The sequence below is a fragment of the Gorilla gorilla genome, chromosome 18, assembly GCF_029281585.2.
Source record: "Gorilla gorilla gorilla isolate KB3781 chromosome 18, NHGRI_mGorGor1-v2.1_pri, whole genome shotgun sequence".
Taxonomy (NCBI): domain Eukaryota; kingdom Metazoa; phylum Chordata; class Mammalia; order Primates; family Hominidae; genus Gorilla; species Gorilla gorilla.
In genome coordinates, this window is record NC_073242.2 from 23,628,223 (window position 1) to 23,640,714 (window position 12,492).

At 43.2% G+C, this 12,492-nt stretch overlaps 2 protein-coding genes across 4 annotated transcripts in view; one reads left to right on the forward strand and one right to left on the reverse strand.

Moving 5' to 3' along the window:
• The window catches only part of PRKCB (protein kinase C beta), a 385,313-nt gene that overhangs the window by 140,970 nt on the left and 231,851 nt on the right, over window positions 1-12,492 (forward strand). The gene's annotated exons all lie outside the window — the stretch shown is intronic.
• Window positions 8,690-9,199, reverse strand: LOC115931052 (small integral membrane protein 30). Its single transcript, XM_031002689.2, has one exon. It carries the CDS (start codon window positions 9,054-9,056, stop codon window positions 8,877-8,879), a length of 180 nt encoding a protein of 59 aa, XP_030858549.1. The 5' UTR covers window positions 9,057-9,199; the 3' UTR covers window positions 8,690-8,876.

Genomic DNA, 12,492 nt, shown 5'->3' on the forward strand with positions numbered 1-12,492 from the left:
CTTCACAGGAGAAGCATGGAGGATGGGTGCTGTCAGGCAGAAACAAGACATGCCACCACACTTGGTTTTGGGGTTAGGCCTGCTTCTGGTCTGAGCAATCTGCTGCTGGATATGGCTGGTGAGTGAAGAGATGTTGATGTGTCATCCCCTTAGACCATGGCATTGTGTCCTGCTCTCTGCATCTTTGGGGGCCTGATCAAAAGCGGCAAGTCATGGGGTCAAGGACAGTCTCCACGTGCCACCCAAACAGGAAGGATGTCCCCAGCAGGTGTTCTGCTCAGGGTCTGGCTCTCCCAGGGTTGTTACTGCAGAGGGAAGGGTAGGGGCAGCTTTCTTCTGGTGGATTTATTTACGTCTCAGGCCTGTTCTTTTCCTCATGTTGGCTCAACTGTTTTATCTTGCTTAGTTAAATAAATTAGGTAACATTATAAAGGAAAACAGTCTTTTCCGGCAGTTGCTGACCACTGCAAAGTTATTGCTCTTTCTTTTGTTTTTCCTTTTTAGTGCTGGGCTGTGAATAAGCAAATGAAGTTTGCTATCTCTTCCTCCCCTCTTCCAGGAAGAAATAATCACCATCAGAACTTTAAGAGTTTCCCATAAGACTGGGCAAATTAGAGGAAGGCCCTCTATACGGTGGAACAGATGCAGTTGTGCAAACAGAATGGGGTCATTCTCTACATATGGAGATGGAACAGACCCTCCCAGATGTGTTAGTGTGGGGAAAAGCAGGTGGTGGAGGTGCGTTCAGAGTAGCAGTGTTCAGCTCTCCCAAGCACATTCGAATCACCCAGGAGCTTTTAAAACGTACTGATGCCTGCCCACCTCCCTCTCCTCACAGCCCCATTAAATCAGAATCTCTGGGAGTGGGACCTGAGCACTTTTCATTTTAAAAGCTCCCTGGTGACTCCTGGGGAGCCAGGACTGAGAACTAGTGCTGTAGAATTGTATATGGGCAAAACAGCAGGGATCTAGATAAAAAAAGAAAACTGAAGTAGGGAATATCTCAGTCCGTACCTACAGATAGCCTCACACGTGTGGTCACACATACAGAGAACGTCTCTAGAAGGATACACAGGAGACTGGAAAGAACCGTTCTCTCCAGTGATGAAGTACAGTGGTGATTCTCAACTGTATACTCGTTTGTAATGTTGGAATTTTGAAACCACAAGCATAAATGCTCACTGTGTACTGAAAGCTGGCCAGACAGGGCTGTAAGATGACCCCTGAGCTCTAGCTTGTCTGTGTTGGGGCCAGCTGCCCACAGATTCACACAAACCATCTCCCTGCCCGTGGTCTCTGCTTGCCCTCCTCTACTCAGCTGCAATGAGTGGTTTCTGAGTGTGGGAGAGACCAGAAGAGCTCAATCATTCATTCGTTCACTCACATTTTTAGTAAGAATTAGGTATAAGCCAGGCACGTGGTAGGCACGTGAATCTGATCTCACCTTCACAACCGTATGTGAAATTGGTGGTCTTATCTCCATTCTAAGATTGGGGATATTTTAACACAGAAATTCATACAACCAAGCTGTAAATATTTGAGGCCGAATGACCAGCTAAGAGAGCTTATAAACTGGCAGCACTTAGATGTGTTAGGATGGCCTGTACAGAGCTTTTTTAAAAAATCCTATTTCACGACTCTGGACCAGTGAACCCAGGGCCACTGTTGGCTAGAGCTGAGTGTCCCTTGGAAGGGCATATGCCCTTCAGTTCAGTGTGGTCCCCCCGTATCCCTTCCCTTATGTGTCACACCAGCCTTGCATCACTCAGTCACAGGCCTAGCCTCTGCAGGCATTTGCGTTTGTCACCCCTGTGTTAAGGTAGGTAGGATGAGTGAACTGTCGTCTGTCCTTCAGGGATGCTGAGCTGAAGTGTCCTGTGGAATATGCCATTTCTATTCCAATCTGGCCCTCTGTCTGCTGGCTGGAAAACCAAGCTCCTTTGCTTTAAGTTTCATTTGTGGACTGCATGGGATGGGCTGTGGGTATTGATTTGTTTGTGGAAAAGATGTGCACAATAGGGAATGTGTAAAATACATCATGGAAATGGACGGTTAATGCCGCCTGGCCGGAGTGTGGGGCAGTGGAGTGACAAGAGATGAGAGTCAAGTTAAATGGTGGGGTGTACTGTGGATGCATGCCGGGCTAAGCATTTTGAACTTTAACCTTTAGGCTACTGCTGTCCAATAAGACTTTCTATGGTGCTGGAAATTTCTTATATCTGTACTATCCAATGTTGTCTCCAGACGCATGTGGCATCAAGCACTTGAAAAGTAGCTGGCATGAATGAAGATTTTTATTGGCATTTTAGATTTTATTTAACTAATTTACTTTTACATAGCTCCATGTGGCTGGTAGCTACCACACTGGGCACTGCAGATTTAGGCAATAGCAGTGGATGTGTTGGAGCAGGGAAATAATATCCAAGCTGAATCTTCAGAAGGTGATTTTTCCAGGAGTGTACAGGCCACATGGGGTGAGCAGAAGTAGGTAGGGATAATATTGACACTTCTTAGCATCTATTAGGCACTTCTTGTGTCCACACACTGTGCTAAGATAACTCACTTATTCCTCATAACAACTCTATGAGGAAAGTACTATCATTGTCCCTATTTTATAGACTAGAAAATGAGACACAGCAAAGACAATGGGCATATTCAAGGTCACACAGCTAATCAACAGTGGCACACGGTGTAGAATCCAGGCAGCTCAGCTGTAGAGCTTGTACCATGAATCTCTCCATCCTGGAAGGAAATAAATGAACCTTCATTGAGAATATACCTTGTGCTGTCCCCTGGTGCTATGCATTCACACGTAAAATCTCGTTTAGATTTTGTAGCACTCATGTGCCATTGGCGGATTTAGATTCTTTGTGTTTATGGAAACTTGCCTCATAGGGATGAGATATCAAGGCAACTGCAATCTCTGTGGACACCAGTTAAGGCTTTATTGTAAAATTCCATGCCTGTGGGGGAAGTCACAGGCTGTGGGAGTCGGGGGGAATGTACAGGAAGATATGGCATAAAAGGTGTTGCGAAGGAAGAATCAGTGGGATTTAGCAACTGACTGAATGGCGGGGGTGAGGAAAGTGGGGGAGGCTTTCTCCTGGAACAGTGAGATGAATGACAAACACACATGTAACTGCACTGTGTGAGTTGAGAGTGTGGGCTCTAGAGGAAGACAAACTGGTTTCAAATACAAGTGTTAACACGGACTAGCTGAACAACCTTGGGCAAATCACTTCTCTCCGAGCATCAGTGTCCCTGTTAATATAATGAGGACCCAAGGCAGGAGGATCGCTTGAGGTCAGGAGTTTGAGACCAGCCTGGGCAACATAGTGAGATCCCGTCTCTAGAAAAAAGTTAAAAAATTAGCCAGGCATGGTGATGCATGCCTGTAGTCCCATCTACTCAGGAGGCTGAGGCCGGAGGATCACTTGAGCCCAGGAGTTTGCGGCTACAGTGAGCTGTGATTGCACCATTGCACTCCAGCCTGGGTGACAGAGCAAGACTTTGTCTCTAGAAAAGATATAATGAGAATCATAGCACCTTCCTCACAGGACTGTGATGAGGCTCAGGTTAAGCACGGATATGAAAGCCCTTTGCAAACTCAATAGCATGACCCTGTGAGTCACCCTTCTTAGTGCTGGTGAGACCAGCCATTGGGCAGAAATGGTGACCAGAACTTTCTGTCTTTGATCATGGAAACAGTTCAGGAAATTGCCTGGGGGAACCCCACTTCATCTTAGGTACTTGGTAGAGTTTAATGCGGATAAACCTGTGGGTCAGCTTTGACCTAGGAGGAAAGAGTGGTTCTCCCAGCAGCTGTAGAGCAAAATCTGCATGCCAGTGGCTCCAACTCAAACGCCCTTTTCCACCAAACAGTTTGCATGTGTTGTCTTATTTGAGCTGCACAACAACCTTATATACATAGGTCCTATGATAAAATAAGGCTCAGAGAGGTGGAGACACTGAGCTAATGTCCTTCAGCTTATAGGTAGTAAAATGAGCATTCAAACCAAGGTCCTCCTGCTTCCAGAAACTTAGCCTGTAATTCCTGTAAATGATGGGCTTCTCATTTCTTCTCCCACCACAGATATCTGCAACTAGCGCTAGAATTTCTATCCCAGATTGACATGGATATAAGGGTAAAGGTTGCTTCCTAAGAATGTCAGTTTTCCACTATAGACCCCAGTAAGAATTGTGTACAAGAGGGGAATCGACTCCAAACAGAATATATATATATGATTTAATTTAGTCCTCTTTGGAATGCAATGAGTAAATTTTAGTGGTTAGAGTAAACCACTAAAATTTGGGAGTTAGGGGTGAAGTGCAGTGTGAAGCGGAGTTGAGATCTCAGTGCTTTTCCTGGGGCAGAAACATCCGAGAGGGCCCCTGTCACCCAAGCTTTTGGCTACAGTCTACTCCTTCCATCTGGGATTAACCAGGTGTTTCTTATCCTTGCTGATCTAGTGTTTCTTATTGCTGCTGTAACAAATTACCACAAATTTCCTGGCCTAAAATGGCACACATTTATTATCTTATACTTCTAGATGTCAACATTCTGAACAGCAGGTCTTCCGGGGCTGAAATCGAGGTGTCAGCAGGGCTGCCTTCCTTCTGGAGGCTGCCCCCTTCTAGGGGACAGTCTGTTTCTTACCTTTTCTAGAGGCCACCCACATTCCTTGGCTTGCGTTCCCTTCCAGAAATGGCACAATTCCAACCTCTGCTTCCATCATCACGTCTCATCCTCTGACTCCGAGTCTCTTCCCTCCCTCCTATAAGGACCCCTGTGATCACACTGGGCTCATCCAGATAATCTAGTATAACCCCCTTTCTCAAGATCCTTAATTTAATCACATTGCAAAATCAATTTTGTCGTGTAAGTAATATATTCACAGGTCCCAGGATTAGGACATGGATATCTGGTGGTGGTGTCAGAGGGTCGGGGGTAGGGGATGGGAACATTATTCTGCCTACAGAGCTGGCAGGTGGCCTTTCTTCTTTCCTTTCCTTTCCTTTCCTTTCCTTTCCTTTCCTTTCCTTTCCTTTCCTTTCCTTTCCCTTTCCCTTCCCTTTTTTCCCTTTCTTTTCTCCTTCCCTTCCTTGTTTCCCTTTCTCTTCTCCTTCCCTTCCCCTTCCCTTCCCCTTCCCTTCCCCTTCCCTTCCCCTTCCCTTCCTCTTCTCTTCCCCTTCGCTTCCCCTCCCCTTCCCCTCCCCTTCCCCTCCCCTTCCCCTCCCCTTCCCCTCCCCTTCCCCTCCCCTTCCCCTCCCCTTCCCCTTCCCCTTCCCCTTCCCGTTCCCTTCCCCTTCCCCTTCCCTTCCCCTTCCCTTCCCCTTCCCTTCCCCTTCCCTTCCCCTTCCCCTTCCCTTCCCCTTCCCCTTCCCTTCCCTTCCCCTTCCCTTCCCCTTCCCTTCTCCTCCCCTTCCCCTCCCCTTCCCCTCCCCTTCCCCTCCCCTTCCCCTCCCCTTCCCCTTCCCCTTCCCCTTCCCCTTCCCTTCCCCTTCCCCTTCCCTTCCCCTTCCCTTCCCCTTCCCTTCCCCTTCCCCTTCCCCTTCCCCTTCCCCTTCCCCTTCCCTTCCCCTTCCCTTCCCCTTCCCTTTCCTTTCCACGTCCCCTTTCCCTTCCACTTCCCTTTCCCTTCACCTTCCCCTTCCCTTCCCCTTCCCTTCCCTTCCTCTTCCCTTCCCTTCCCCTTCCCTTCCCTTCCCCTTCCCTTTCCCTTCCCCTTCTCTTTCCCTTCCCTTTCCCTTTCCCTTGCCTTTCCCTTCCCCTTCTCTTTCCCTTCCCTTTCCCTTTCCCTTCCCTTTCCCTTTCCCTTCCCTTCCCCTTCCCTTTCCCTTCCCCTTCTCTTTCCCTTCCCTTTCCCTTCCCCTTCCCTTCCCTTTCCCTTCCCTTTCTCTTCCCCTTCCATTTCCCTTCCCTTTCCCTTTCCCTTTCCCTTCCCCTTCCCTTCCCCTTCCCTTCCCCTTCCCTTCCCCTTCGCTTTCCCTTCCCCTTCCCTTCCCCTTCCCTTCCCTTCTCCTTCCCTTCCCCTTCCCTTTCCCTTCCCCTTCCCTTTCCCTTCCCCTTCCCTTTCCCTTCCCCTTCCCTTTCCCTTTCCCTTCCTTTTCCCTTCCCCTTCCCTTTCCCTTGCCTTTCCCTTCCCCTTCGCTTCTGCTTCCTTTCCCCTTCTCTTCTCTTTTCTTTTTTTTCTGGAGTCAGGGTCTCACTCTGTTGCCCAGTCTGGAGTGCAGTGGTGCTAACACAGCTCACTGCAGCCTTGATTTCCCAGCCTCCCGGGTTCAAGCAATTCCCCCCACCTCAGCTTCCCAAGTAGCTGGGACCACAGGTGCCCACCACCACGCCTGGCTAATTTTTAAAATTTTTTAGAGATGGAGTCTTGCCATGTTGCCCAGGATGGTCTTGAACTCCTGGGCTCAAGCAGTCCTCCTGCCTCGACCTCCCAAAGTGCTAGGATTATAGGTGTGAGCCACTGCACTCAGCTGCAGGTGGCCTTTCTGATCTTGCCTGTAATAAGGGAGGGTGGGAGGTGGATAGAGCCGGAGACATCTTTTTCATTCTCTGCTGGAGCTGAGTAGCAATTTCCCCTTTTAAACAGGCCATGTGTGCAGTCCCCTACCTGGCCATCAGACATTTTCATTGCTCACCTGGCCCCTAGGCATTTGAGTTTCAGACCCCATTTTGTAGTTCTAGTAAAGCCTTGCTATAGACTGGGGTCAGAGGGCTGCAGGCTTTCAACCTTTGTAGAGCAAGGAGTTATTGAATAAATTATGAAGCATCTGGAGATTCTGGGCTCTTAACTGGGTACCTGTTTGAAAGTAGGGTCTAGTACATTTTTTTTAGTAGCTCAGTAAATGTTGCCTCTTCTTAAAAAAAAAACAGAAAACAAAAACTGGTCTTACTCTGAATTTGCCAAATAGAAATGAGGGGGCGTTTATTTGTGTCACAAAAGGATTTGATTTCTTTAAATAGGCAGCCCTACTATTTTCTTCAAAGTGTTTTAGTTAATGGGAAATTTGATTTGCACAACTTTTCAGAAACACACTGTGTAAAGGAATTACCTGCACCAGAAGCTCATGAGGTTTTTCAAAGTCTGTTCTCAGCTTCTCTGCACATCATGCTGGGGTTCACTTGGCCTGTTGATTCTGCCTCAGTGGGGATGGACTATTCATTTCTGTGGGTAATTGGAAGGCTACCTAAAGTGACCTTGTCAATGGTTGGATTGACAAATATCCAGGCTGGTGGGATGTCAGGGGATCAGCCAGGAGCTACATCTACCATGAAGTTGGTTATGTTTTCTGCTTTTTCTATGACTGATAATATTCATTTTTTGGTTCATTCATTCACCAAACATTTATTTACTGAATATCAATTATGTACCAGGAATTGTGGTAGACACTAGGAGACTAGAGATGAGCTATCTTTATCCCCTTCTGTCTCCAAAGGGGATAAAGATGAATAAGACAATAATTGATTTTTTTTTTTTTGAGACAGAGTCTCGCTCTGTCTCTTAGGCTGGAGTGCAGTGGCGTGATCTCGGCTCACTGCAGCCTCAGCCTCCCTGGTTCCAGTGATTCTCCTGCCTCAGTCTCCTGGGTAGCTGGGATTACCGGGGCCTGCCACCACACCTTGCTAATTTTTGTATTTTTTGTAGAGAATAACTGATATTTTAGATGTTTGGAAGAAAGGTTGTAGAATAAAGCACCTACCTGAAAATGGGGGAAACTACTTTCCTAAATATTTCTGGGTCAAAGAGTAAATTAAAACCATACTAATAGACCACTTAGAAACTTGATACAATGATGGGACTAAATATAAAACATAGGATGCAGCCAAAACTGTACTTAAAAGAGGGTTTTTAGCCATAACATCTTTAAATGTTTAATGAAGAGGAATGGGAATAAATTAATTGAGCAGTCAATTCAAGAAGCTTTAAAAAGAACAGTGGATAATATTAGCTGACATTTGTAGAATAGTCATGATATGGTTGGCATGGTTCTGGGCATGGAATAACTCATTTAGTTCTGACAACACCACTGTGATATGGGTCCTATTGTTGCTGTCATTTTCCAGAGAGGAAACTGAAGTACAGGAAGATGAGGTAGTGTACCTAGTCTTAGAGTTTGCAAATGATAGACACAGGATATACACCTGATCATCAGACTCCAGAATTCACATTCCCAACCAATAAGTAATACAAATACAAGTAAGCAATACAATCACAGACACACAGAACAAAAAAAGTTAAAGTAGCAATTAATAAAGTAGGCTAAAACCAGGTAGAGTTGATAAATATAATCATAATCTGCTTCTTTAACATGATAGAAAGATAAAAATAGACAAGAAAGAACACAAACTTCTGGAAAAAAAATAAGGAGAGACTACCTAACAATGCAATATAAAGAAAGAAAGAAAGAGAAAAGGTGTAATATCATCCCAGATAAGATGCTACAATTTAAACACGTTGAGAAGAACACTGTGGATAATTTCCAAGGAAAATATAAATTCCAAAAGTTAGTTTGAGTAGAGGTGAAAAACTTTCCTGTGTGGTTGAAGTGTAGAGAGGGAGAGGGAGGTGAAGCTGGGGAAAGCTCAGGGATGGGGCGAGACTATGCTGTCATCCCTTTACTTTCATGTTGAATAAAAGGGAAAGTTAAACATGGAACTACGACAAGGGGAAAAGAGAGAATAATAAAAATATTATTTATAAATGTATGTTTGTTGCCATTTCATGGAAACAATGAAAAATGTGAAACTCCCTTATTTACTGATTCTTGGAACCTTTCACACACCAAAGCTCAGGTTTAGCCTCTATAGCGCAAAGGTTTTCAGGGTGAGGTTTGACTCAGTAGGCCACTCAGTAGGCCTTTCAAAGTCACATCTGTCCATTTCTTTTTCGTGCATATACCCCCAAGCAGGCACAAATGCCTGTAATGCTGAGAACCACACCTAACAAAAGGGCGATTGCATCACCGGCTTCTACTGCTTCCACAACAGGCAGCACCAAAAGCAGTGACATGAGGACTAAGGACAACTGTGTTGAAACTGAGGTCATGATGTTGGAATCTTGAGGGCTGAAGGTTCCAAAGAAATGGTATATATAGAATTCTATCTGACTTGAAATTTTCCCTTCCTGGAGCTCCGGATGCTGAGATTAAGAGGTTCCACGTGACACGACCTTCTAGGAAGCAGCCATTAAAAAATGTTTTCTTTACAACAAATAATGCACAGAAAAATGCAGCCTATAATTTGCTAGTTAGAAAGGTAGTCAAAGAAGTAAGATGGCTGAAATTTACATAAGTAATATTTCATAATCTTAGAATTCTCTCAAAGCATGTGAAATAGGAAGAAGGAAGTTCTTGCCCAGAATCTTAGGAAATCACCACTGTTCGGTTATAATCACTGCCTCCTGAATCGTTGAGGAGTCTTTTCTCCATTTTTTTAATTAGATTTTTGTTTTGTTGTCTCCCAAGTTAATATTATATTTAGATATCAGAGAGTCAGCCAAAAAGGAAAACTTTTATCTCTAGGGAAAAAACATTTAGAAAAATGTATTCAGTGTATCTAATACTGAAATGCGGAAAAAAATTTAATGTTAAAAAAAAAACTATAGACATTGACATGGAAAAGAGATTTAATGTTTTGAAAAAAACTTGATATTAACTGAGTAACATCCTCCTGATGAGAAGTACTATATTAAATATAAACCCATTATGTTATAAAAAAATATTATTTGAGGTAATACGGTTTTCTATCTGGAAAACTCGAAGCAACTAAAATTCCACAAAAGCTATTTGAGTTTTTTTTTAAAATGCTTTAAAATAAATATGCTAACAATCTATTGCTTTCCTATTGTTTTTGTTTGTTTGTTTGTTTTGTGTTTTGAGATGGAGTCTCGCTCTGTTGCCCAGGCTGGAGTGCAGTGGCATGATATTGGCTCACTTCAACCTCCGCCTCCTGGGTTCAAGCAATCTCCTGCCTCAGCCTTCCGAGTACCTGGGACTACTACAGGCACCTACCACCACGCCCAGCTAATTTTTTTGTATTTTTAGTAGAGACGGGGTTTCACCATGTTGGCCAGGCTGGTCTCGAACTCCTGGCCTCAAGTGATCTGCCTGCCTCAGTCTCCCAAAGTGCTGGGATTACAGGCGTGAACCACTGCGCACAGCTATTTGCTTTCGTATTTTTAAACAATGACCAGTTGGGAAACAAAATGAAGACATGTCAAATTTACAATAGCATAAAAAAGAATCCCTTAGATGATGCTAAAGGGAAAATGTGTAGGACTTATATGGAGAAAATAAGAGTTCAACAAGGGGACAATCATTTCCTGATGGAAAGACTCATTGTTGTCAAGGCATCAATTATCTTGAATTTAATTTCTAAATTTAACATAATTTCAATCAAAGTCCCAATCATTTTTTGGAGGCTGAGGGTTGACTGAATGCAATCCCAATAAAAATTCCATTGGTATTTTTAAAATCTTGATAAACTGATTCTAAAGTTTACTTGGAAGAATAAATATGCAGTGATAGCCAAGAAAATGTTGAAAATAAGGATAATGAGGGAGGACTTGCCCTGCCAAGATATAACATATTACAGAGCTACTATAATTAAAGCCCATATTGCTATACTAGAAGACAGATCAGTGGCACAGAATAGAAGGCCCAAAGACAGACCCCAGTATATATAATTATTAAACATATAATAAAGTTGGCATTTGAAATCAGTGGGGAAGGGATGAATTATTCAATAAAGGATGCTGGGACAATTGGTTACCTCTTTGGAAAAAAAATGGCAAATTGGATTCCCATTTCACATCAGATTCCAAGAAATTAGACATGGATCAAAGAGTTTAAAGTGGAAATGATGCCATATAAAAGTACAAAAAAACTCCAAAGAGTAATATTTATATGACCTTGGAGCATGAAGAAGGCTGTTTGAGGTGTACTTGGACTGTCTTTCTTTGTCCAGTTTTCCCTTTTAGTGGTGTAAAAGGAATACATAGTAGTTTTTATATTTTTATTTATTTATGTATTTATTTTTGAAACAGGGTCTCATTAGGTCACCCAGGCTGGAGTGCAGTGGTGCAGTCATGGCTCACTGCAGCCCCAACTTCCTGGGCTCAAGCGATCCTCCCACCTCAGCCTCCGGAGTAGCTGGACTGCAGGCATGCACCACCATGTCTGGCTAATCTTTTATTTTTTGTAGAGATGGGGTCTCACTATGTTGCACAGGTTGGTCTTAAACTCCTGGGCTCAAGTGATCCTCCTGCCTTGGCGTCCCAAAGTGCTGGGATTACAGATGTGAGCCACCACACCCGGCTTCTATTCTTATTTTTAATACTTAATTGTTAACACGTATATTTAAACTTATAATGTCCTATATGCAATTTCTCAATATCTATAATCTTTTGAGGAATATAAGACTCAGCACATTTTAATCTTGTAACCCTCCTGCAACTCCGATTTCTTATGACTTGGGTTTTCTCTACTTCTCTATCTCTTCCTCTGTTGAAAACTTTTCATATTATGGAAAAAATTAAACATATATAAAAGCAACAGATTAGTATAATGCATCCTTGTGTGTGCATCACCCAGTTCAATAACGACCCATCATGATCAATTTCTTTTTCATCTGTAATCCTCCCCTTTCTATCTCCACCTTGGCATACTGAATTATTTTATATTATTTTATCCATAAAGATTTTAATGTATCCTCAAAGATAAGGATTCTATAACCAAAGAAAAACAAGACCATTATCACACCAAATATTTTTCATTCCCTAATATCAGTAACAATAATTCCCTAATGTCATCAGAAAGTGAGTATATCCATTTCCCTGATTGCCTTACAATTTTTTGAACTATTGGTTTTTTCCAATTAGAATCCAAACAAGGTCCACATGTTAACTTTAGTTGATATGGGTTGATAGATGCAGCAAACCACCATGGCACATGTATACCTGTGTAACAAACCTGAACGTTCTGCACGTGTATCCCAGAATTTAAAGTAAAATAAAAAAAATTTAGTTGATATGTTTCTTAAATTCCTTTGAAAATATACGTTTCTCATCCTATTTTCTCCCCACTTGCAGTCCTCTCTTGTAGTTTATTTGTTGAAGATACCATATTCTTTGCCTTGTAGTTTTCTACATTCTGGGTATTTGGTTGGGGTGGGGGGGATGTGTTTGCTGATCGCATCTCTGTGGTGTCATTTAATATGTTCCTCTGTCACTTGTATTTTCTGTAAATCTGTATTTGCATCAAGAGACTTGAAGCAATCGTGTTTGATTATTTGACAAGTGTACTTCATAGGTAGTGAAGTGAGCTTTCCTCTGTAGGCAAGTGGTATCTTTTTGTGACCTTAGCAACCATAGGTGAATGTCACTTAGACTCATTGTGTCACTAGGGATGGCCTTGAGGTTTCCTGTTCTATTTTCATTTACTAAGCATGCACTTTAGAAAGGCTCTGAGCTGCTCCCTGAAGCA